The 27,814-nt window shown below is 33.5% G+C and overlaps 2 protein-coding genes across 2 annotated transcripts in view; both read left to right on the top strand.

Annotated features, from left to right (window-relative positions):
• LOC108369971 (cyclin-dependent kinases regulatory subunit-like) overlaps positions 1-7,105 on the top strand; it is a 14,759-nt gene extending 7,654 nt beyond the window's left edge. The window contains exon 3 of the mRNA XM_017625201.1: positions 7,087-7,105. The gene's annotated coding sequence lies outside the window, so the exon portion shown is untranslated. The remainder of the gene's footprint in view (positions 1-7,086) is intronic.
• On the top strand, positions 4,299-27,070 carry LOC108369970 (GTP-binding protein REM 1-like; the record flags this gene model as incomplete). The annotated part of the gene is made up of 7 exons (XM_017625200.1): positions 4,299-4,483; positions 6,471-6,565; positions 15,801-15,892; positions 17,074-17,266; positions 24,030-24,165; positions 24,901-25,062; positions 26,506-27,070. Coding segments are annotated over 7 exons (981 nt in total), but the record flags the coding sequence as incomplete, so codon positions are not given.
• Between the last annotated feature and the right edge of the window lie 744 nt (positions 27,071-27,814).

Raw genomic sequence — 27,814 nt, 5'->3', positions numbered from 1 at the left:
GATGCATCCTCCGGACACTGCTTCCGGAGTCTTCTGCGGACTCTGCATGGCTTACAACCATGCGGAGGTGGTAATAGTTGATTACCATTGGCCACAGTGCCTACCCACTACTTTTTGGTCCAATAAATATTTTTGCTGGTCTCCCCTCTCACTGAGTTATTCACAAATAATATGCGTTTTATTTGGAAGCTGCTTGCTTGTAGGGAGGCCACACCATTCGCTGTTCGCATGTTTTTGAACTCACGCACCGAGTACCTAACTGTTCGAATGAATAGCATTGAATTGTTAGTGAAACTTGTTGAAAAGTTGGCCAAAAGTTGTGCAAAGTTTGTTGCCGGTATTTAATAGATTTCCCTTTTATGTGTACTTTTATATTGTTTTTGCTTTGGACCGTTGACAATATTTGCGCGCGAAATGTTTTCGCAAATATACAAGTTAGGTAGCTGTTGCTATGTCGCAAAAGTTACAAATTAATAAAATAAAAATTTATGTGTATTCATCTAAACGCGTACATGACTCGTAACCGCCAAAAAAAATTCCTTAATAAACCGGTTTTCCATACAGAATCAAGTAAGTGTACGAGGTGTACGTGGTTACGAGACATTTACGCGCTTAGATGAATTGCCCTAGTATTTTACTTACATTGCCTTTACCGTAGATAGTCCTTTGTATTAGTTTAAAATATTTTATACTTATTTCTTTGAGAATTTTTCTTCTTTCCTTAAATAATGCAGTCAAAGTTTTGTTTTTGTTATACCAGTATAATATTTTTTTACTCACCTCCCTACGGTGATATACTTATCTATGTAATAAGTACGTAAGGATGTAGAAGGCAAACGTTTTAAGCAACTATGCTTGTTTCTTTGTTGATTTGTTATGTGGGTGCAATTCGCTACGCATTTACATTTAAAAATATTAATTTATGCACATCGACACCTGTTGAGCATAAATTTTATGCAATGCTGCGCAATTTGAATGCCTGTCCTTGCGTTTGGCTTGAAAGTGTAAAGCCATAACAATGTTTGCTTTAATTAGCATTTCTATTGCCTTTAATGAGAACTTGGATACGTTTTTTTTACATACTCATACATGAGGGAATATTTTATTTGGAGGCGTTTGATGAAGGTAGCAGATATGTATAAAGCTTAGAATTCAGCTCTCAAGAAAAATCACAAGACATATTTTTTTCTTTATTTCTGTTGCTTGAAAAAACACTTAGATTTTGTTGTTTTTTTTTTAAGAAAGAAATATGTGAGTTGCAAACTGATTTAACAAACTTTAAAAGAAGAGAATTTTTTTTTTTCCAACAACAGTGGAGAGATTGGGACACTCCTCTTGGAAACCCGGTCAAAACTTTCAGAGATTTGTGGGAGTGGTAGCTCGAAAAAAAAAATTCTTTGCTAATTTTGAAATTGCTTCTAAAGTTAAAAAAAAAAACTAAAACACATGTAGTTAAGATAGTAGAAAATTCGTCTTTTTCTCACTTTATGGAAGGAAAGTTTGCGGATATTAGCAGGAAAAATTCAGAAAGGTTTAAGACTAAACATAGAAAACAAATAAAATCTAAACAACTTCGAACTTAACAGCTATTAATTCCAAAATAATTCGTATTAAAAAAAAATTCTTAAATTTGTAAAACAATTAATTCCACAGAAAGCTAGACCTTCGTAAAAATAGGGTGGTCCACTTCACAAGTTTTTACTCAATACTTTTAATGCTTAATCAAAGACGTTCTTCAAGAAAATATGCATCAAGAATAACCTATAGGCATTGAAGAAAGTAGAACACAGGTGCATACATATATAGTATGTATGTACATAAAGCAGGGGATTAGAAAGAGTGACTCAAACAAGTATTCCGATAATGCTTTTCTAATATTCAGAATGATTTTCCAGCTAAAATTTTGTGAGTTATTTTTTATAAAAAATTTTAAAAAATTTTGAAATTTGTAAAATTTAGAAAACTGCAAAAATTTTTTTTTATTAATTGCATAATGTTATATGTATTAATATTTAAACTTCGATTTATGTGGTTTTGGTTCAAGCATGAACAATATTGATTGACTTACTGTATTACATTAATGGTGAACTGCACGTACTTAGTTACAAGATGTTGCTAATATTTAAGATCTATTAAAAAGTATGTACAAATATTACCCAAGTAATTAAATATTAGCACATCTATCACGCTCTATACTTTATAAAGTTTTCCGACACCGTTAACCTCCACAAGTCGCTGGAAATTCCGAAACATTGCATTGCACTTGCGTGCAACGAACACATTTCTCAACACGCAGAAAAACACAAACAAAACAAAAACCAACAACTAATATTAAATTCTATGGTAAAACGGCTATAAACGGAGATATATATCTGACAAAATGCACGAGAATTTGCCCTCGTCGGAGTTGGCAGCAAGGACTCGCCACTACTACTAAATACAACTACTAAATACGAGTAATTGCCCGCCTAATCAAGCGTGTTGAAGCACACAGAATGAGGAGTTAAGTTGAGAAAAAGTTACACCCATTGCTCCTTGATGCCTGTACAGACTGGCGTGCTTTACAACCATTTACTAAGTAAATACTAATGTATGCAGACGCTTAAGGCTAAGATCGGGTGGACAAGAACATTGAAGAACGTTGCCTTGCTAGTTTAGCAATGAAAAGGCCAAGAGTTTTGCACATTTGCAACTATTAAAATGTAGTTACATTACAAGCAGAGCGTTGGTGAGAAAATTGCAAAAAAGGAGTTTAACGTTTATATGATTAGTACTTACTTAAGGCAAGTTAGTTGGACTTAAATTACATAAACTCAGTGCTCAGACGTTGAAGGTGATTTAGGCAATGACCTAGTAACTGTTTGGGCCGAAAGCGATTGTAGTAAAGAACATCGTGGAAGAACTTTGTTGCACAACTGCCAAAGGCGATAATAAATAGAACTGATAGTTGCCTAAACTGGGTCAATTGAAAAGTTTTTATTACAACTTTTTAATCCTTATCCTACATATAAATATATGCCCCAGAGTCACATTTTAAAGTTTGGTGGCATATTTAATTTTTCAAAGTACGCAAAACTTTTTGAAAAAATTTCATTTTTCTGATAAATTCATTAATATTTTGTATAAGAGAAAATGAGGAGAATCGCTTGAAAGACTTATTATGTTTGCTTTCTTTACTTCTCACCAACCCTAATTAAAAGGATATCGAATCAAAGGTTGAAATGTACCTATGAACTTCAAAAAAACCCGAGAAAATCTGAGAAGTCGGTACTGCTTTAAAATTTTCCTGGATGAGCGGTATCGGGAAGGTCTGTAAAAATTAAGCGGGCGAGACGGGAACAAAATCCTTTCGCGACACTCTCGCTGAAACCGCAACTTCCCCAAACTCAGAAAATCTTCCTTAAAAACGTTGTCTGAAATATGCACTGTTTATGTTTTATTGAGACGAAAACGAACAGCAAAGTTAAACAAAATAATCGGAAGATGCCAGATCTTTCATTATTATTATTTTTTATTTTTAATTAATTTGAACGGCATGTGAATTTTTCTTAGTGATAGATTTTAGGACCCGCGGTACACTTCTAAAACATTAAAAATGTCGAGATCGTGATGAAATATTTAATCCCGTACACATCTTTAGTCGCCAGTGATCCCTTAAAAGGCCCTGAAAACCATTTTTTTGCTAAAAATATTATGAGTAAACGTTTTTCAAGTAAAGAGTGTTATTAATTTTTAAGCAACGAACACATTAAGACTTAAAAGTACCATTAGACCTTGAAATTTCCAAAAATAATTTCGAAAACTCCTGACAAGTCCTGAATGTGTTGCACATTCGTAAGAAACATCTCTCAAGCTATCGAAAATCTTCCTAAAAATACTTAAAATATCCCGAAAAAATTTCTATCAGTCTAAATTTTTTTCAATTGATGTCCAGTGGAAATTCGGCATTATGGCTCGACACCCTTCTAAAAGTAGGGCAAAAATTCTGTCACTGTTTTCTTTAAACTTTTGGTCACATATATAATAATATTAAAATAGTTATAAAGTTCGTTTCTATGTGGCATTTTTTGAATGGCACACATTTTCCATCATTTCTAGGCCTAGTGGAAATCCGACATTAAAGAAAAGTCCTACATTAATAAAAGTAAAACGATATGTGCTGGTATTTTGTAAACTAAAGTTTAGAAGTGCAAAAATGTTTATCAATCACTCCCAAACACCCATCTAATTGTCACTTAATACAAAATATTTAACATAACAGCCTTAATGTTCAATTAAGCCATAAAGNTTTTCGATGATCATCATTGATTAGTTTTTTCTTTTTGTTTTTATTCCTCTACAATTCTTCTTTGGCGTGGCACAGCACGGAGCACTTGACTGCCGCACAATTACCAGCCCCAAATTCGGCTCGCACATCAGCCACCTGCAGTTTGGCGTCCAGCCGTGAGAGCAGCACATCAAATCCAGGCAGTGGACCATACAGGTGAGTTCTTTTATCTTTATTTTTATTTTATATCTATATATTTTTTTTGCTTTCAAATAGAAGTGGTACTTAAACATACTACACCGTTATTAAAGTAAATTTGTACAGGTGCTGCTGCTAGTCTTTAAGTATGTGCGAACAAATTTAATTAAAGGCGATTCAGAGAGATTTTCTTAATTTGTTGTATGATAACTCGTATTAGAGGCACGTATGGAATGTAAGTCTTTTCATACAACCTAGGTATCAATTCGATAGTTTAGGTGAGGAAAACATCAATCTTCAGCTTTTTAATTATAATTATATATGCAAGTCGATGCTGCACAGCTTTCTAATTGAATAATATCGACTTGAAACAATACATTAAAATTTATTATTATTCTCAACCTTTCCTTGCTGATACGAATATGTACGTTTTCCTTCAACATAAGGAAATTTTCGTTATGATTGGCAATCACTTCCCCGATCCATTGATAGACTCAGAGCCGCAGGATGTATTGACTGCAAAAAAAATCTATAAATTCTAAGGTTCCGAGCTTACCTTTCTTTAACCCCAAATCTTTAAGATGGAACTATTCCGAGTGTATTTCAACCACTAAAAGCTTTTCATGAAAACCAACTGTCAGAAGCGGCTTAAAACTGCAGTTGCCTCCATTTTTATGAAGAGGTGCCTTCCAGAAGTAGTTATACGGGGTACCACCAATAGCTAATGCAGCAATGTTTGCGATTAATTATGACCCCGAACGTACATTGAGGCGCATGAACCTTATTTGTAATCTGCTTGGATTCTGGGACTTAAATTTTATACAGAAGGCTGGCTGAGTGACTGACAGTAAATGGTGTCGCGCCAAGACGGAAACTGGCAATTGGGCCTAGTTCCCAAATCTACTTTCAGGAGAAATATCTGACGTTAGTACCGTGAAGATCGTAGTTGGGTTTAAGTCTCATATTGGCGGGTTTGAATGTTTTGTCCTCCTAAAAAATAAAGCCTCTAAGCTTTATGCATATGCCCAATGGCTCTTTAACGCAGATATATATCCAATATATACCTCCTGCATTACTCACATATATGTATGTATGTACATATATCGAGAATTTTTCAATAACGTCATCGGCTATACTATCGATAATTGTATTGAAATTAAAAGGATAATACTAACGGCAAATGCGCCGATTATAATATCGGTAAATGTTAAAAGAATTATGTCGATATACTTATCGAAAATTGCTTATGTATATCGATAAGTTTGCCGATAACGGTACTTATAAACATTGACGTGTAGTCTATCAGACACCAATTTTGCAGATCAAAAAATATATATTCGATATTTATGAATGACCTTTTTCGATTTAAACTGAAAATTCTATAAATATTTTAAGCACTTATTAGTGAAATAGTCATATAAATAAACTATATGTCGAAAAATAGGCGTATTTAGTAATCAATGTTATTGAAGCTCGGGAAAAATGTCGAACCTTCGGTGTCTGTCAGACTACCACGTCAGAGGGTTATAACGAATAGGAGCTCAATGCAATGAAAAAATTAAAATAACAGATTTTTTTTTATCAAATTGGCCTTTTGCAAGAATAGTAATTTATGGTTTAATAAAAAACCTCCTGTGAGGTCTTTAGTTATGTGGATTAAAATACTTTTTTAGTTCTATCATGCTCTCAGATACACATTATTTCATATCCATAGGTAAACTATTTTTTTATCTCAGCAACATTTAAGGATTTTTTTTTTTTTTAAATAATTAAGGCATTTTATTCTTAGAAGACCACTTGATGCACCCGCTTATTTTATAAGACAGAAAAACTTTACCAAAAGCCCTTAAAAATTATGTTTACAAAAAATATTCAAACGTTTTTTAGAAGTTTATGATTTTACCTCTATGTAGTTATAACTAACAATGTCAGATAAACAAAATATGAGACTTAAATATTATAAACTTCAACATAACTTTAAAATTTTTCTCTCTTTGTCGCGCAGAGTCCTGATGCTCGGTGGCCCAGCAGTGGGCAAAAGCTCTTTGGTCTCTCAATTTATGACTTCAGAGTATTTGCATGCCTACGATACAAGTATTGGTGAGTACACAAATCAATTTTCGTTACAATAGCATCTTAGAATCAGGATATACATAAAAATCTCGCGAAAAAACTCAGTTAAATACTAAACAATAAAGCATTAAAAACAAAATTTAAAATTCTCCCCTTACCCTTTTAAATGTATCCATCCGCGCATTTGTTGTCGTTTTTTTTTTTTGTACACGCTGCTTACGTAAAAATTTTCACTCAAATTCGAAACAATTTTATGATTTAACTAACTTTTGCTTCGTTTGCTGTTATTTAATTAGATTTCATTCAACTTTATTTGCGGGCGCTTTTAGTATTCATTTAGTGTTCATTTCCCTATGTGTAATTGTCTCTGCTTCTCTCTGTCTGTGTCTGTCCGCTTTTACTGTCTCTTTATCAATTGATTGGTTTTAATTTTCATTTGAAAAGTCAACATACATACATACATACTCATTCTAAATTTTATGTGTGTGTGTGTGTGTACGAGTAAGTCCAAGTACGTTCGTCCATCGGAATCCATCATTGAGACTTCTTTCACCGCTCATAGCCTCTATGAATGTCATTAAAGTCATTTCACAATCAGCAGAGTAATCAAAACCGCTTAACCACTCTATACTTACTACATAAAGTCAAAGTCATCAGCTTCACTTCTACCGCCTCACTTTCATCATACTTTAGTTTCACCCGCACTATCGACCGTCCGACATTACACGCTGTGACCTCTGCTTTCCTTTTTCTCATTCGCTTTTTTGTGTTTCGTATGTACATATTCCTAGCTAGGTGGACCCATCATGCCTTTATTAAAATTTAATTCAATTTTCAAGTTTAGTGCTTTTGCGGATTCACGCTTTTAAATTTGCTTACACTCGTACTTTGCTAAATTTTTAAGATTTTTTTTTCATAATTGATTTTTTATTGAATTTTGCTGCTTTCAGCTTTAATTTTACCTTTAGTTTATTTTTTGTGTTTTGCTGTTCATGTTTCTACTTCAAAGCACACGCCTGTGGAACCATAAATGTTTCCAAAATTTATTTCCATGGCAGTTATGCAACATGCCACTGGCTATGCAATTTTTCAATATTATTTGATTTTACACGCTCAGGTTTGGATAGAGCTAGCTGTTTTCGCTGCAACAAAAGTTACCACTACAAATGCATATGCATTAGGGTGGTCCAAAAATGCATGTGAAAAAGTTAAGTCGGAATTGTAATGCTCTCACCCCCTATTTAGAGGTCGCTCAAAGCGCTCAAAGATTTCCATGTAATTTATATTGAGGGGAAAAAAACTTTTCGTAGAAATGGCATAGAATTCTTAAAAATGAATATTTTTCTATCGGGAAACTATGTTTATCTGCAAGAGATTCCCAGTAATAATACCCAATTGTTTATTTAACCTTTTTTTCATCGCAACTATAATTTATAGGTCCGCCAAAAACCCACAAAAACCCCGCAAAATGCCAATAAAACCAATAAAAAATCCTTAGTATTAAAAAATGGTTAAATAAACAATTGTGTGTTCTGCTGAAGAAAACCAGAGCTTTCCGATCGAATTTTAAACCATTTCTACGAAAAGTTGTTTTTCCCCATATAAAATTATTTGCAAAGCTTTGAGCGCTTTGAGCGACCTCTAAATATTTTTTTATTTCAAAACAAAAAAATACACGTACACTTTTTTCAATATAGAGCAATCCTAGGGGTGAGAGCATATCAATTACGACTTTACTGTTTTTGGACCACCCTAATATGCATACTGCACATGTGGAAATTCATGATGTACTCAAGGGCACTTGGCGAACAAAAAAATAACTGAAGCGGGTTTTTATTTGAGCTATAGCTTTTCAGAAGTTAAGTTTTATTTATTACGTTTTTAAATTCAAAATACAGTTATCTCCCGTATTACAATAATTTGGCGAATACTGTGTTGAGTTTTGAAAATGAAGTGATAGAAGAGGAGGTTCCGGAGGTTTTGGAGGCTCACTAATCCACTCAAACTACGTATGTACATATTTCAGTGGAAGGAAGGCATTCGTTTACGTAGACTTTCATACGTTAACCCACTTCCGAAGCTTAGCAGCATTAAAAGTATGATGCTCAGATAGTTTAAGTGAAGTTAGGTTGAGGAGGCTACCACTTGGATAATTAGGGGATGGTGCTTAGTGATACCACGAAAAAACTGAACGTAGACCATTAGTTTAGTCGGCGGAATGTCCGAGACGAAAGAGCCGATTACGGAGTTTCCGGTGCGACTAATTCCAATGCCTGAGAGCTCGCGTAGTTAGCCAAGAAGTACGAGTCAAATGTTTCCATCTTCGATTGATTTGGTAATTTTCCATATAAGTTTGACCCAAAAGCCATTTAAGCTGTTTGGACTGGAATGCTTGCCATAAATTAATATACAATTTTTGTAGTTGAAAATATTAATTTAAAGTGCCCAGTTGCTCTTCAAAGTTCTAACTAGAGTGGCGACTACGCAAAAAAACATTAAAAAATTATTTTTCATTGAATCGTTTCTCACTTTGCTTATTTTCGCACATTGAATTCTTCCTAACTCTCATGCAATCCATCATCCCGCTCGCTTACACCGCTAACTGCCTCAAAACGTTATTATTTTCATGCGCAAAAACGTACAGATGGCTTGACATAAAAATTTACCTACTCGTGTACGCACGCGTTCTATGCCAGACGCTGCACTAAAATTGCTGGAAAACAGCTGAAACCAACAGTTAGTCAGCGATTCATTGGTAGTTGGCTGTAGCGACTTCATGTCCGTTGTGTCAGTCAATGCTGCGCGTCTGGTGAACTTTCACAAGCAGAATTATAAACAAGCCTTAATAACTCACCATGTTCACTAAATAATTTGTTTGTATTCTACTATGCGTGTGTACATATGTCTTATATTAGCTGTAATTTGTTTATACTTTTCTGTTTTAGTTTTATTTTTTATTTTTGTTGTTGCTTCAAAGCAATCTGCTCTACTTAAATTTATGTTGCGCGAATCATTCAAATTCAAGTAAACTAAGTGAATTCTCCGTAATTTTGCGATTCCACATTTATTTAGCGCAATTTTTATTAAAATTTTGCGTTTGCTTCGAGCTTTTTTGCAGTCAAATGCTCAAATTGATTTGAAATTTTCACTCACCATTTGAATAAGAAGAAATCTGGTGAACAATTGTACTACCAAATAATTAGATAGACAAAATTTACATAGACATATAACTACATAAAAACATACATAAATTACGTAAATTTCCATTTCTTCTTCACAATTGCGTATTTACAAATTCTTCTTCTACTTATTTTTTCGTTTTCTTCTTTTATTTCAACAAAACTGCGTATCTGTCAACACAAATACAAAAAAAAATTGGTTCGCCATTTGATACAAAATGCAAAAAATAAATCTATTTCAATTTTCATGTGAACTTCCAAATCAACTATATAATAAAATAAAAAACATGCATCCCAATTTAAAAAAAAAATAACTGTAACATAAACTTCGCATGTAAAAAATAATATTAAAAATAAACATTTAAATCGAATCTGAATAAAAAATTTATAAATCTAACCCAATCATAAAACGTTAAACAAAAAAAATAATATTTCATTTCTTTAATTCGAAAAAATATAATTAAATTACTTATTTGAAAATAAATTTAAAAACGCATAAAAAATGCACCTAAAAATGTGTATTTCAATGTTTTTAAAAATTAAAAAAAATACATGACGTAAAATATTTTTTATAAATTTATATATAAAAAAATACATACTAAAACATATAAACGACGCAAAAAAAAATTACATCAAAATTTCATTTAATTTTAAACATTTATTACTTAATTAATTAATTATTTTAATACTGCTAAAAATTCATTTTAAAATTTAAAAAAAATATGAAAATTATTAATGTAAATCAAAAAAATTTAAATTAATTGACAAATCAATAAATTATATAAAAAAATCAAATCACACATAAAATATTTATTTTATAAATGAAAAAATTAACTATAAACATAAACAAACCAAAATAATATAAATCAAAAACTCATCAAAATTTCAAAACAAAATTGGTTTTGTAAAAATGTATTAAAATTGTTTTACATCGTCATATACTATATTTACTATTTAAAAAATTTAATTTTGAAATAAAAAAAACGTAACTTTTCCAAAAAAAAAAAATTTAACCAAACTATATTAAAACGGTAATAACTATTATTCCTAAAACTGATATTCATTTAAAAAATTACCCAAAAAATTTAACTGAAAAATTAAAAAAACTTTTGGAAAAATTAACTAATTTTTAAAATAAAAAATTTAACTAATAAAAATAATACACAAAAATTATATTATGAAATATTCAAAAAAATCAATAAAACATATTAAAACAAAAACTGGCAACTAAAATATGAAAATAATAAAATAAAACTTGCCCCATGTAAACAAATTTATAAAACAACAAAAAAAAATCAACTCTCTTATTAAATTACAATATTTACAAATGTACACAGATTTAAATCAGCCACCATTTTCCGCAACTCTAGCAGGCCAATGCGAAATACGTATAGAAATCGAAAAACCCGCTGACGGTAAAGCAATTTACGCTTAACAAAATTTGCATATTAACATATATTTTCTCTTTAACATTTCAAGTAAAATTTTCAATATTCGCTTAATCTGATCAGAGCTAAAATTTCATTATTCAAACAAAATTTGCTATACGAGTATTTTAAATTTGAATTTTCATATTTGCTACTGTTGTTTGAAAACTAAATAAATGCACACTAAACCAACAACACATGCACACACTTAGAGCAACTATCCAAATCAGAGCACTCACACAGCCAAACACAGAAACCCGCAAGCAAACATCCGTCCGCCCACAGTTACGCGAAGTTAGCAAGCAAATTAAAGACGCACTCAAAATGCACAAAAAAAAATACACACACACACACAAACGCATACGCATAGGTAAAATGGTTATCCAAAACAAGAAGCACAACTTTCTTTTTTAAGTGGCCTCCATTGAACCGTTACTTACAAAGTACTATGAAGTCCTCTTATGACACCTGTCTCCACACTCGCTCACAGCATACGAATGTCCGCCCTGCAAAACTTTTCTGCCACACAAGTGTGCTATACAAGTGGCACAGGTCATCCAAATAAATATACATATGTATGTGTGTACATACATGCATGTGTATATTTGTCTAGTTTTGCTATTGCCACACATGCACATACTACTTCTGCTGTGATAGTTTCTCACAAGATTTACTTATTCCTTTAGAAATGTAATGATAACTTCGAATGCCAAACTTACGCACTGAAATTTGTCAGCCATTTAGTCTTCAAAGTTCCTTTTGCTCGTTCTCCCCTCCTTTGCAAGTACATTTGTATGCATACGTAAATAACTTTCTTCATTTGCTTAGTAAGTACATAAACCCACTTTAACTTATTTGCAACGAAACTCATTCAAAATAATATGCCCACACTCAGTTTGCTGTTACAACTTGTATTTAATTTCATCCTCCCTGCCGCATTGCCAGCTTAACTAATTACTGAAAACTGAAAACTGTTTTGCTTATCTTCATTAGAAGAGACTCTCAAAATAACTTTCCCTGATAAGTAGTGTAAATCATTTGCACAAATGCTCACTTACATTTGCAACCCTTTTCAGGCAGGATATTTACTTAAATCCTTCTACGTAGGAAAATAAAAATACCTACACACGTACGCTTCCGTGCGCATATGTGTAATCATGTATGTAGTACATATGTATGTTTTTTTGCACAAGGATGTGAATGTACATATATTTAGTACCCTAAATCAAAAACAGTCACAACTTAAAATTTATTTTTTTTTGCATAAAACAGTGCCAGACCATATGGCTATGGTCCGCCAAAAATTTCTGCTTCATCACCATCTTCTTTAAATGGAAAAATACTAGTATTAAGGGCCGGTTGTTCAATGTCTGGTTATCACTACCTTCCAGTTAAACATCATTATCGACGATTTTGACATCATGCATATAACAAGTGATCGATAATGCAGTCGTTGTATTTAAACGGAGCTTCTATCTTCGATTTGTATTAACCGAACATTGAACAACCGACCCAAAGAGACTGGTTTAGTAACTATAACCAAATCATGTGTTGAGAGAAAAATATTTAGCTGACTTTTTTCTGAGTCTACCAGGATTCCATGACTTTATAGCATAGCATGATGTGTTCGTTCTTCAGCTCCGGAATCATAAAGGGCTCATTGGCATAGACCATACTTTCCACGTAGTCCCAGTGAAAGAACTCCAATTGTGTCAAATCCCAAGATTCGTCGGCCCTTTGCCGTCGGTGTTTCGTCAGATAATACATCCTGGGAACTCGATTCGCAATAGGGCCATTGTTTCGTGCGCTGCGTAGTAAGTGGCATCGTCCTTTTAAAATCACATCTTGTCCAAGTCAGTATCATTTAATTCAGACCATACAGATACCCCAGAGTCACCCTAAATGTATGAAATATCTTATCAAAACTTTAAAGCCACTTTTCATGAATTTTCTGATTTTCCGAAATGTTAAGTTTTCCAAGGAAATTAGCGATGCGAATGTACATATTTCTGCATCAAATACATTGCCTCCCAACGTCCCCCAACGCCCCCCGCCCCACCAACTACATACATACACTCATATGTTGCTCATTATTTTTCTCCATGTATTTTCCAAATTTAATTCGTACTTTGCTCTAAATGAGTTGAAAGTTTACTGCTGTTGCGACCATAATTGAGTTTTGCCACTTTCACTTATAAAGATCTTGAATAATCTCCGTTTTTGCGTTTTCTTTGTATTTTGTTTTGGGATTTGGCTTATTTTTCCTCTTCTATTTTTGCTATGCGGTTTTTTTGTGGTTTTTTGTTCTATAAAGTGGCAAGTTTTCATGACCAATGCACGATTAAAAAAAAAATAACCTGTCAATAGCAGATTATATTTATTGTATGAGACATCCTTCCGCATAAATTGTGTTGTTGGTAGAAATTTCAGACATACCAAATTTCGTAACTGTCACTACCCTGCAGGAAATTGAATTAGTTTGAAAGTAATTTATAAACTACTTTATTTTCAATGATAACTAGAGTAAAACAACTTCGTTATATTTTCCAACATAATTTAGTCGAGATTTGCATTGCCAAACTAGTTTGGAAGTAGTTAGGATGCTGGCCAATGCATTGTGCGCAGCTTCTTGGCTATAACTACAGACCCGTATGTGAAAGGAGATTTCAAACCAATGGTGAATTTGTGCGTAGGGTATAACAAATAGTTCCCAAATAAAATTGGGATCTTTACGATATGCACAAAACATGGTTTCCCTCTTCACTCAACCACGAGTCCGTTATGGGTATTAGGTTTTTTTATGATTACAATAAATATTTATATATTTTCTTTATTTCTCCATTGAACAGTTTGTGGCATTTTTATAGAATTTTCCTTTTTTTAATAGTTTTCATTCACTTTTACATTCATTCTAACCGTAGGTCTCATTGTTTTGATTCTTGTTATCATTACCGTTAATTTTTATCTCACTGCAATTGTTATCCCCTTTTCGGCAATTTCATTAAACACTTCATTGATTTCCGAAGCTGATTACGGATGCGAATAATTGTAGTTCGGTTGGTGGCATTCTTGTAGATAAATAAATATTTACGTATTTGCCCTTTTGTTAGGAATACAATTTTAATGCCCTAAAGTAGCCTTTTTCACAAAACATTTTCTCTTTATTACCTAAAACGAAAATTGGTATTGAATGTAAATAATTATTATTTTAGTTAGTTTTTTGACACCTTTTTTCCACCCATTTTACAGGGCAACTCTAGCAAGAATAGTTAAAGGGCTTTTACATGCGTATAACAGGAATTCGGCAAAGCAGTTGATATGTTTATCGTGAAGTTAACATTAACAGGTAGTCGACAAAAACACTTTAAGGCGCGCTGTTAATTAGGCTGAGCCACGCAATGAGCGTGGGAGCGGTGAGCGGTGAGCGGCTTTAAGCGCTTATTGTGTGGCCACTTCAATAATATATTATACATATGCTCTAATTTTAAGCCGCTCGCCACTTTGCTGCTCATTATGTGGCCTCGGCCTAAGGCAAAAACGTTTGAAACAACGGTACGTTTTTGATATTAGTCACCAGTGTTCCGTTGCTGCCTCATTGTTGCCTGTTGTTTCCAAAATTCCTGAGCTGAGCAATTGGTTTTTCTTAAAACTTCAGACCTTTTACTTAAATTTATTTGAATAAATCGAGTAAAAAATCTGAAATTTTAAGAAAAATCAATGCTTATTTTTTTTATTCGTACGGCCCAATATTATTGAATTCGCTTAATTTAAATACTTTTCCAACGTAACAACAGATTTATTAAATTATTCCTGGAAAATATAAACCAAATCATTTTGAAATAAAAAACAATGCAAAATGTTGCAATGAAAGGTAAAAAAATATTGTACAAAGTTAAATACAATTACTTCCATATGTACATTCATGCACAGTAATTTTATATTGAAGGTTTTAAAGTTGCGTATACGCCTAGGAGCACTACACTTGAAATCAAATTTAGCACAAAAAACAACTCGAGGAAAATACGTACATATGTTTGCATATTAAATTATAAATATGTATTTATGACGGTTAAATAGAACATTTCACACGAATTTCAGTTGAAATTTGAAACGTGCCACTTATATTACCGACGCCTCTAACACTTGATTGCATACCTACCCATAAAAATACCCTTACTACGCTTCCATAGCCATAACTACAGCTCACAAATATACAAATGTACATGTACATACATATAACCAAAATTTTTCATTGCATCTAAATACATACATTATCCACTCTACAAAATTTCAGCTCTTTCACCAAACTATCAAGCTGCCCATAATTAGTTCAAAACCAAAAGAGAAGCATACTCGCATACATATCCACATAGCCATCGACTATTTAACGAACTTAAAATGCATGCATACATATTTACTCTTTATCTAATCATCTGTGTTTCATACAATTATTGTTTGCTTGTTGGGTGGCATGAATCAGAAATTCCCCAACTTTCGTTCCTTATTCGCCATATGCATAGTTGTGTTGTAGAGATTCGCATTTATTCTCAGTACAAGTTTTAACGTTTTCAAGTTTTAAAATTCTATACAATATTATACAAAGTGAATACTTAATATATAATTATATTTTTTTTTATAAAATTTAATTTTCCACAGATGATGAATCTGGCGAAAAATCTGTCTCAGTATTGTTAAGTGGCGAGGAGTCCGAACTGATTTTCATCGATCACGCTTACACAGAAATGAATGTAAGTATAATACAAACACATACATACTACTAATAAAGAATATGGATAATAGAATGGTGGCAACCCTCGATATAAATTTTAGCAAATTAATTGTGAACCCCCCCTTTCTGCATACTTATATTGCTGCATTCTATGAAACTTACTGGTTACTTACTTATTTGAATTTTTTATATAGGTGGCAACTCTATGGTAAAATATACAAACCTAGATACTGTTATTAAAGCTTTCTTTTGAGAATGCACAGTTTTTTTTATAAGCTTCAAAAATAAAAACATGTTCTAGAAAACTATTCCTCAACGCTTTGCCGTTTACTTGCTAGGGAACACCATTAATGGTCTTTAGTATGCCAGAAAACTTTAAGCAATGTGAATTTTAAAATTATCCGACTACTTTTAATTGACGCTCACCGTGTGGCCAAAAGAACAAATAAACTCATCAAAAACCAGACACAGCCGGATGAAATGAAAATGACGGTCACATCCTTTGGCCACTTGATGATGATGATGATGGCTTCACGCACTTAAGCAGTGCAAACAAAAGGGCAAAACACACACACACACATACATACACAATGTATCTTAAACCACACCACAGCTGGTCGGTCTCATATGCCCTGCAGTGTCTGTCCTTTTAATTCTGTTTGTATGTATGTACATATGTATGTAGGTGTGCGCCTGTGGCTTTCCGGCTGCTTTAACCAACGACCACACGTCATGCATTTCATTTGAGTGCGTAGTTAACTACAAGCATCGCAGCTGAATTGAATTGTCAGCCAAGCTGCCACTGCTCTTGACATTTATTCCACACAAAAAGTGCTGATAAGCAAGCGTATGAGATTTAGACATAAACATATATCCCCATACATGTATGTATATTTGCTTATTGTGGCCTTATTTGGATTTAAATTTGCTTAAAACCATTGAAGCGCATAAGCATTCCCGCCGGAGGTTATGGCGAACACTTTGTTGTCCTTTTTATATTTTTTTATATTATGCTGAATATAAAGAGCTTCTAAACATATATTGGATATATGTATGTATGTGCATAAATATAAATACATAAATCAATTTTCTATGGTCAATTAATTCTATTTCTACTCCTTCTCTATTTTCATGCCTCACTTTTACTTGGTTTCTTGTAAATGGATTTCGTTTTTCTGTTTGTCTTGCTGCCTTCAATAGCCTGATGATTGCCTATCCAGTTATGATCCGCACGGTTATTGCGTCATTTATTCAGCTGCTGACCGCAGCAGTTTCACTGTGGCCGAACATGTATTGCAGGTGCTGTGGACAAATCAAAATATCGCGCAAAAGGCTGTCATATTAGTGGCGAATAAAGCCGATTTGGCGAGAAGTCGACTGGTGACATCCGATGGTGAGTAGAGAAATATGAATTTGACAAAACAAACTTTTTTTAAAATAAACTCATTAAAATGGCATTGTTGAAAGAATGTAGGCTTCAGAAAAATCTTTGATATCTATTTAAAGAGTTTTGTTAAAAAATTGTGAAACCTATTGCGTGGCATCTCAAATAGTCTTCACTGCACTACTTCCATTTGCATATAAGTAAAAATGATTGCATCCGATTATTTAAGTATTTCCTAAAGCCTCTTTACATAAGTAGTTAATCCCGCAACTTCGATCAACTGCGCATTTACAAGTGTATAAATCGTTAAATTCGTTTGATTGATTTTGTTTTATGTTTTTTTTTTCACACTAAATACATAACTGCGCTGTACTATTTGCCTTCGGAAAGTAGCATAAATGTGATGGAAAAAGCAGTTGCGCAATAAACCGCGCAATTTCGAGCTAAATCACCTAAGATTAAGCTTTTTATTTTCTCTTTTGTGCTTTCTTTCTGTTTTGGTTTTATATCTGAATAATAACTTTATGCGCTCAATCATCTCAATCTGTGGTAATTTGTATTCTTATTCTTCTTCTTTTTCAATATTTTCGTTAGGCCTATGGCTTTGTATACTTATTTGTATTTATGTAAGTTATATTTTCCTTTGTTCTTTCTATTCATCTAATGCCACAAGTAGCATCATATCGCACGCTTAATAATATAGAGAGGTAATTCAAAACTTACGTTTTTTGAGATTTCATCATACAATTAATAAGCTTGATAAGAATTATTAATCTCCCCAAAAAGGGTGAAAAGTCATATTTTCAGTCAACATGGCTCTACAGCGCTCGACGTCATCGATAACGCTTTCACCGTTATCATTTTTAACGAAGCAAGGCTATTCTACCTATTGTCATATACATTAAGCCAAATATTATTAGCCTCGTCACTCAATACAATATTTCTATAAGAAACATTGGGTTGACTTAAAGATGGTTTTGTACCCATTGGCCGAACGTATGGCACAATTGATGATCCATCAGCTATAATTCATGTACCAGCTGCATCTTATAAGGTCGTAGGTCGAGATTTTTACCTAAAATTTTCCCAGATAGTGAAGTGAAGGAAATTTCGAAAAAATATATTTACATATATATGTATGTACATATTTTAGCGCGGATTAATCTAATTTCAAAAAAAAAAAAATTTGGGCATATTCGAATTCTAAGCAAAAATAGTGAACACACTATATACCAAAAATGATGTTTGATTATCCTAATTTTTTAAATAAAAATCAGTATATTATAATTTTTTTCTGAACGAAATTAACTTTTCATTTAAAAAATTTTGTGTTTTCTTTATACAATATACTACTTTTTCTATTGAAAATTGGGTGGGTCTTACGTCATGTTTGGTATATAGTTTGTACACCACTTTTGCTTAGAATTAATCTTAGAATTCTAAAATTTTGGTCCGAACAGATTACTCCGCACTAATGTATAAATATTTTTTAACCGAGTTTAAGGATCGCCATTTAAAATGTTTCATCATATATTCGTCATTTACAGCCGGAATTTAACCCAAGTACACCGTTCAAGTACTTACCCACCAGAACTCATTTCTTAACCCTAAAATATCATATTCTTCTTCTTATTTGGCGCTATAATCGCCTCATCCTAATGTCAGTGGAAAAAAATCTCTCCAAAAATCATGAAACTTTGTATAAGGAATTATTTCGATTCGAAGACGATTAGATTTTTTCGTCGTATCTTCGGAATTTATAGTCTGATCTTAAAGAGAAATATTTCGATTATTCCAGTAGAACTATTTAAACCTTTTTTTATTACTCCGAATGTATGTAGGTGCCACCAAAAATTGTAAGAAAGGGAGAAACAATTATATTTTTGTTAGAAATTACCTTGCACAAGCCTAATGTACTTGCACACCTGTACCGTAATTCAGAACAGTTTTTATTTCTATTTAAAGGCTAGTATACAGCTCTCAAGAAAATTCTGAAGAAATATGTTTCATTATTTTTGTGGTTTGAAAAAGTAATTTGTCGTTGCTGTAAATTTTCTTGTAGAAATACATAAATATGCGAAATTATTTGCTCAACTGATTTAAAGTAAACTGGAAATAAGAAAATTTATTTCTCATTTCTTGAAGGCACTTTTTAAAAACAAATTAAATAGAAAAATAAGCTTGAACACCATTTAAAAACCCAAGCTTGCAATCACTCATTCAAAAATTCATCTACACTTCATTTCATACCACAGTTCAACTCCTATTATTCACGTTTTTCTTATATTTTGTTTGACATCTTTTGCAGTGAAATATTTTTTTTTTTTTTAATTGCTGTCAATCATCAAATACCCACTTAGTTAAGTTTGTGATGATTTGTACTTCCGAAAAAGCATTTTTACTGCTATGAACAGAGTTGCTCAACGATGTGACCAAGTATAAATAAATAAAACTCAAATAAAAGACACAGCAAATAGGCCAAAGGCATCATCATTACAAAATGTGTGATATTTCACTGCAATTTGTGCTGTTTCCTTTCAGTGGAAGCCAGTTGGTGTAATGAAGTGAAGCAGTAACGTCGTCAGCATTACTAAAAGCAGGCAAATTACACCATAATTGATGAGTGGAAAAGTTTCTTGCGAAGCAGACAAGTGTTTCATTTGCTGTCTACTTTATATTTGTACAAACGTGACAAAAGTCGGACGAGTCGGATTGTTATATGTTTGCTTCATACGCACATAGAAGTTATATATTTATGTACATACATACAAACAAGAACTTGCCTTACATTTTATTTTCATTATTTCTTTACTTTCGCAAAGTAATTGATTCAATAAAAAGTATTGAGACAGCGCAAAAATTCTTCTCGGTGAAAGCTACTTACTTTGTTTGTCTCTTAATGGCCTTTTAATAGCCCCATTTCATTTGAAAACTTGAAATCGGTTGAAATACGATACAGTGTTTGCTTTACACATTTTCAAATCCAAACCATGCCACTCAACTTACATCCTAGCATATACATAAGTATGTATGTCTATTACGTATGTACCTGCACATCGCGTCTACCCTCAATTGAGCACACCAGTGCGTATGAGCAACATACATATTTCGCCTTGATTGTATTTTTATAATGCCTACCTTAACCTTCACCTACTGTTTGTTGCCTGTTGCGGTCATTATGGCTAACATTATTACTCTTTATTCTGCATTTAAGTTTACTTTTTTTCATTTCATTGCAACATTAATATTATTTTTGTGCTACTTTGTTGTTTGTGTTTCACTGGATGCAACGCACTGAGTGACATTGTTTGCTTTTAATTAAGAAGCAATTTCAATAAAACGTAAACAACTTTTTGTTGCTATAATAAAGTGTCGTTATACTGTTTTTTTTTTGCATTTTTTCATTTTTCTTTTACTTTTATTGCGCCATTCTCCAGCTGTAGTAGAATTTTCTTTATGCTAACGCAAAACTTTCTAAGAACAAGTAAAAAGGCAAGGTGTGATTAAAAATTAAATGAGCATAAATTATTGCCACCAACTTTAGTAAGTAGTCTGCGGGAAATTAGGTGCAACAAGCAACTTTAGACTTAATTATTAATTAATTATGTTGGCTGGAGTTTTTTGCGTACATAGAATATTAAATGAAACGCTTGAGGCTGCTATTAAGCGTAGAAGCTGCAGATAATTTAAAATAGGCAAAAGGCGGAATGTAAAGTTGATTTAACTTTTGGAAATAAATTTGAATCGTTAAAGTTATGTATATACATAGAAATATTTTTTGTGGTTATGGCTTTGCAAACAAAAGCAGTCAGAGAAAGTATTTATTTTTTATACTCGTTAAAGCAAAGTCAAACAAAAGCATCAAAAACATACACGAATTTTTAATTTTTTGCACACTATGGTTTGAAAAAAATCTTTATTAACATATGTATGTCATTATTCAAAATAAATATGGTTGTTAATAAAAATTAATACTTAATTAATGAGCTTACAGAATTCTTTAATCCTATGTTTCCGCATAATGACTTTTATGCTCTCAAAATACGGAAAGTAATTTTACCCAATTGCCATCTGTTGACTGCATTTGAATGTCAAAGTGAGCACATATACATACAAATTAAGCGATTTAATGAAGCCGAAGCAATGCCATAATTGACATTTATAGATTAATTTATGCGGGAAAATTCAGTATGCGCGCAAAGTGGATATGTTTGAACTTTTTTTCTTAGGTATGTCATACAGTTGCGGTGATTATGTACAGCTGTGCGTTTGGGATTTTACGATATTTTGTTTCGCAAAAGTGCGAGTATGGGTAATAGTCTATAAACTTTTTATGGCCGTATTAAAAACTCAATTGACACAGTGCACATGCTGCATATAAATATACACACATAATTATATGTGCGTATGTGTACAATATAAGAATTTCGAAATTTGCAGAATTTGGCCAAATTAATGTTTCAACTTTTTTATGGCTGCGAGCATTATTTGAAATGAATATTTGATAATATTTATTTAGAGATTTTTATCTTTAATAGTAACCTCTCCATAAATACATACATACATAAAAATATGAGTATTTTTTCTCATCTCTTTGAGAGCTATAAACTAAAAATTTTCATTTTATTTTATCCTTTTTCAACATCTGTATACATATATGAGTGGAACAAACTTGATTGATTTTTTGTAAACGCTGGAATTTTATACAACCGGAAGCAAAAATGTTTTGTTAAAAATGTTAAATGAGTTAGTTTTAGTTAGTTTTAAGTAAAAACAAGAGGCCAAAAGTTATAAATTTTTAATGGATAGTTTTAATAACTTTTTTTTTTAAGTCTTAAACGTCTTTGGTCATTTCCCTTTCATCTTGAATCAAACCAGCCATGGCCAATTTTATTATGTGGTGGAACACATTTGACCAGAGCTTCATCATCAAGCAGCTGGAAAGGGTGCAAAGAGTCACCTTAATTGGAATCACAGCTACTCTGGCGCTTAATGCCATGTTAAATGTTGTGCCTATAGATATAGCAGGCAGGGCGGTGAAGGATTCCTTAACGGGCGCATCGAAATACTCCGCTATTAAGCTTATTTGGGTTCCAGGTCACAGCGAAGTCGCTAGAATTTGCGTGGCCGTTGAGCTGGCAACACAGAAATTGAGGAACTTCTTCCGGCTGAAGGAGGTCTGCGAGCTCCCTTGACTTCGTGTGGTCTGCTTCTGGACAGATGGACGTTTAGTCGGCTCAGCGAGCGCTTGGCGAAGACCTTGGAATGCAAGGTGGCAAAATCCTTCTGGCCACGAGTAGACCGGGGGTCGTCTGGGGAGCTCTTGAGACTAAACAAGTACATATCTCGCTATTGATGGGAGTGCCAACTGGTCATTGCGCCCCTTACTGCACCATCTGCATGGAAGATGACAAGGTGGAATCATCTCAACACTTGCTGCTCTAGTTCTCTGCCTTTGCGAGCTTAAGGTTTAAGCACCTTGGGTCGCACTTTTTTCACACTCCCGACGAGCTTCCGGAAATGGGCATCATCAGTCGCTTCAAGAGCTTCGTTACGAGCACGGAGCGTTGCTCTTGCAAGAAGCCATGGGTGTCGTAATTCTGTCCTTTACCCTCCCCCTCCTTGTCCCTACCGTCCCCCTCACCTTCCGGCCTCTCTGCGTCCTCTTTCCTTTCCTCTCTTAAGGACATCAAAACGGACGGCTTAGTCGTGTCTAAGTGTGCTCCATGTACGGAGGCAGCCCACTTACCTATCCTAACCGAACTCCGTAGTTATGAGCTTACAGGAAGCCAGCATTCCTAACCTCGTGCAAGTGTTTAAGAAACTGGGTTCTAAACTGTGGACCCTTGCACAGACAGCAGTCGATATGCTAGGTATGACCACTTTTTTTGTTCCTCTTTCCAGTTTTGTCTGCTTGCGAAAAATATCCTAATTTTCTGTTCAAATCTGTATCATGGAAGGAATCCGTCAGCACTTCTTCTTTCTTGATGACGATATGATTGGAGGTATGTTTACGTGGCGGTGCCTCAAATGCCGCAGTGTAAGTAGTTCTCATCCCACCGGAAATCCACTGGGGTACATCCGTACAACCTTGACTTTATTTCCGAAATACGCATAGATTGCTTGTGAAATAAATTTTACGGTGCACTAATTTCCCTGCCTGTACTCATAAAATATCCACATGAGGCCAGAGTGCTTATGCGTCTCTTTTAGCCTTTCCGTTATTTATCAAGAGCAATTAAATGCGCAAGTTTCCCTCAATTCTCAAGTCAAATAAAATTTCTATAGAATGCTACTGTACGTAATCCGGCTGCTTCAATAAAATTTAAGCTGTAAAAATTTTGTGACTTTGACATTGGCGACCAGCTATAAACAAGAGCAATGCAATTCGAGCTGACAGAGGTAAGCTCCATTTATGTAGCTACTTATAGCCACCGAATTTGCAGTTGTTAATGACGCAGTCACAGTTAATATAAAATAATAAAAAAAAAGTGTTATAGACTTTCGTTTGCGCTATTTAAAGTTGATTTGTTGCACAGCAGACTGTGCGTCACGCAAGTCAGCATTGAACTGTTCAAATTATAGCAAATACATTTGCGACCACCTGTTACTTAAATAAGCACATAATTGAAAAGTTAAAAAGCTTATAAAATTTTAGCCTACAACAATGCCATTTTAAGTACTGCACACGCTTGTATATGTACACACTCGTATATCGCCTGTTTTAATGAACCAATTAAAATTGCGAAATGATTTTGTTGTTTAATTGCAGAGGGCAAAGCCATGGCCACCGCCTATGATTGCAAATTCATTGAAACCTCTGTGGGCATAAATCACAATGTCGATGAGCTGTTGGTCGGTTTGTTGTCGCAGATACGTTTGAAATTGGAAAATCCGGAAAAATCAAGGTGAGTGAATGAGTGCAGCTCGACGATAAATATGTAAATGAATAAAACGAAATTGCCACACTTTTGCATAATTCAATACAAGGCACGTACAAACACATACCTACATACATACACACATGTGGCCCAAATCAATTTTAATTACGTTGCCAAAGCCAAAGGTGACTGAAATAGTAATGAAAACAATACAGGTCGATTGCAGCAACAGACCAACAGATTGCGCCAAAGTGCAATGAGCACAAATGCCCGACCGGCGAGTAAGCAGGCAAAAACAAAACTGCACACACACTAACAAACAACAACACTGGTGCATTAGCAAAAATTGAAAACGAAAAACGAAAATAAGCTAAAAAGCAAATGGCAGAATCATGACAACAATTAAGCCGATTGAACAGCCGTATGGCAATAGTCGCAACGCCTGAACGATTCATTGATTGCGTGCCCAGAAGGCGGCATGAATTACCCACACGTTCAACGCTGTGGCATTCAACATAAACAACAAATAGCAAGCACTTCCTTGTTGGTATTTCGCTATCTACAAATGTTGCTGCCGCTAAAAGCATTGTTGCTTTCACTTTGATTGTTTTGCTTCTAAGCAAAGCTGCTTGGTATTTTTTTTTTTGTGCTGTCACTTTGCTGCTTCCATTCTACGTTTTACCCTTTCATTCACCTTCATTACAGTGTTTTACAAACATACCTACTTATTTAAGTTTCTACTCTTTTTCGCCTTCTTTGCAGGGATCTATTCCGTAAACGTTCGATTCGTAAGTCTAAGCGTCGCGCCTGCTCACCACTCAGCGGCGCCTGCCTAACCGGCGGCACTAACCCCAACTCACCGCTGGGACCAATGAATAATGTCATTTCCGATGCCAATACACCGCCCGGCAGTGCACAAAGCAGGTGAGTGAGAGATATGTCAAAAGATATGTTGAATACTTCGACATATAGTTATATGTAAGTTAAAATATTAGGGTGGTTCTTTTTGTGTAAAAACTATGTTTTCGCAATTTTTGAAACACAAACGTAGAAACAGATGTAAAGATTTTCACTCTTGAGGTTTAGTATTGTAATTTATTTTGTTTTAAATATATCGCACTGAGGTTAAGTTTTTTAGATATGTGGAGAGTTATGGTGAGTTAGCACTTTTCTTATGAATACCCCAAATGACTATAGAGAGTTTTCACTCTCTGCATCTCTCCGTAAAAACTTTAGGAAGCTAACAAAAGTTTTCGCCCCAAAGTTTTTTCTAAAACTTTGAGTAAAATGAACGCCAGAATAGTAATAAGGGGTGCCTCTGCAAAAATGTTATTGAAATTTTATCAGTCTCGTGGTTTTGGAACGAGTTTAGGTTAGTCTCGATTGTTGTTGCTGCTTTCATCCTGGAGTCAGATACACCACATTTCTCTAACACTGGAATCATCCCAATAATAGCTACATATCAAATGATTCTTTATCGGAAAGATATCTATCCTAATAGGGGCCTCAAAGCCGACCTTTTTTATGGACCTTACCAGCTCAAAACAGTTTTTCCACGGGGTTTGTAAAACCTGCACATTAAGAACTATTTTGTTTTTATCAATACGGTTATTAGGGGCTTATTATTGGATAATTGATGTACATTAGACTGCATCACCAAAAAAAGTTACGGTATTCGGAAAAATAATAGGATTTACGTCAGCTGGACCGATTAGGAAATACCTGCAAAACTGGAGCTTTTTATGAATAAAAATAGTTTCTCAAAGAACTTTTTTGAACAAAATCCCACTCAGATGACAAAACAGTTTAAGCTTAAAAGTCTGCATAAAAATATAAAAAAAAAAAGTTTGAACGAAATCATAGAAATGAGATTTTTGATGCTATTTTTTAACTTTTTTCAAAGATGGGTTTTTTTTTATTCATAAAAAACTCCATTTTTGAAGGTCCAGTTCACGTAAATCTTATTATTTTTCCGAAATATTTTGGTGCAAGTCTTAAAATATACCTTATAGATTTTATAATTCCAATGGGAACACAGTACCGTTTTTTTTTGGGGGGGGTGATGCAGTCTAATGTACATATCTGAATGCTATGCCGAATTTCCACTAGGCATTGAAATGACAAAAAATTGGGGGCATTTTAGAAATGCCTTTTGAAAATGAATTTCATTACTATTTTTTAACGTAATGATTAAATATTTTTTAATGCCCAACTTTGTCATTAAAATGTTTGCCATTTAATGCCAAGTGGAAATCCAGCATTAGGCGTATGTGTATTTATGTTTCTCCTACAATCACCAATTTCTACACATACTACGTACAAACATAAAACTAATAACATCTTGCATCTCTCTTCCATCTCTTCCAGCCCCCGCAAATATCGTGGCTCTCGCACATCGACCAGCCTAAAAGTTAAAGGTCTTTTGGGACGTGTCTGGGCACGAGACTCCAAGTCGAAGAGTTGCGAAAATCTTCATGTGCTGTAAGCAGTTAGCAGCTGTATTTAAGCTTACAGCCAACTTACTCGCTGTTCAACGTGTGAAAGCTGCATATTTATTTTGAATGCGTGTGAATAGAGAACTACATACATACATATGTACATGAAGTGTAAGGAAAACATTCGTGTCGAGAAAAACGTTGGAATAAACTAACCAAAGAAAAATATTTGCCATATTTATAAGCTGTTCTCACATAAAGAACTGCGTACTATAAGAATTTAAGTGAAATGTGTGTGAAATATGGAAATGGTATGCGACTAAAAATACGAGTATAAAGAATGTAAGAGAAAATGTTTCATTTTTATTCTGTAAATAGTAGTATTGTGTTTTTTGTATCTAAATTAAGTAAGAATTTCATCTATCATTCTATTACACACATATGTCTATATTTCTTCATCAGTAGTATTTAAAAAAAAAAAATAGCAGTTGTAACGGAAAATTAATTACTTCCATACAAAGAAAATATTTACATGTCTATATGTTCGCGATCATACACGCGCACTTTAAATGAAATATTCTTATTTTATTTTTCATTATTTATAATTATTTATAAAAATATATTTTCTATTCGTAAGTTGACTGTATAATTGTGTAATGAAAAAATATATATTATTTTACTGGAAACCCAAATTTGTGTTCAGTTCTTTATTTAATCTCATTAATTTATAATTATTTTTTTTTTCAACTTTTTATTTTATACAGAAGTTTTCTCCTTTGGTCCTTTTTTTATTGAAACGGTGTCATTTAAACGGAATAGGCGCAGACAAAGCTGGCTTGGTGTGGTTTTGTATGCCATTCAACCAAAGGATAACCCAAAAATTGGACAGTTTAATAAAAACATAGATAAATAAGTACCATATCCGTCAAAATTTTTAGGCGAATAATTTTTTAGAATTTCGTACCAAGTGTTATAAATGTCTTGCATTTGCTAGGACATGTAATTTTTGTAGAGTAAGAAATAGAACATTTGCAATAAAAATTTCAATAGTAAGGACGATTATAAATGTAACAAATGGTACTCGTAGTTAGTACCAAATAAATGCTAAAACATTTTTATCAGATCTATGTGAAATGGAGTTGGGTTGCCAAGTTTTTATTTGCACAAATGTGGTGCAAAATATTTAAATCTCAACCCATGGATTTTCGTATCTTTCAACACATGCAAGGCATTAAAACAGA

The sequence above is a fragment of the Rhagoletis zephyria genome, unplaced genomic scaffold, assembly GCF_001687245.7.
Source record: "Rhagoletis zephyria isolate East Lansing unplaced genomic scaffold, Rhagoletis_zephyria_1.1 Rzeph_scaffold_03935, whole genome shotgun sequence".
Taxonomy (NCBI): domain Eukaryota; kingdom Metazoa; phylum Arthropoda; class Insecta; order Diptera; family Tephritidae; genus Rhagoletis; species Rhagoletis zephyria.
Note: the sequence above shows the minus strand (reverse complement) of the source record. Positions and strands in the feature narration are given on the sequence as shown.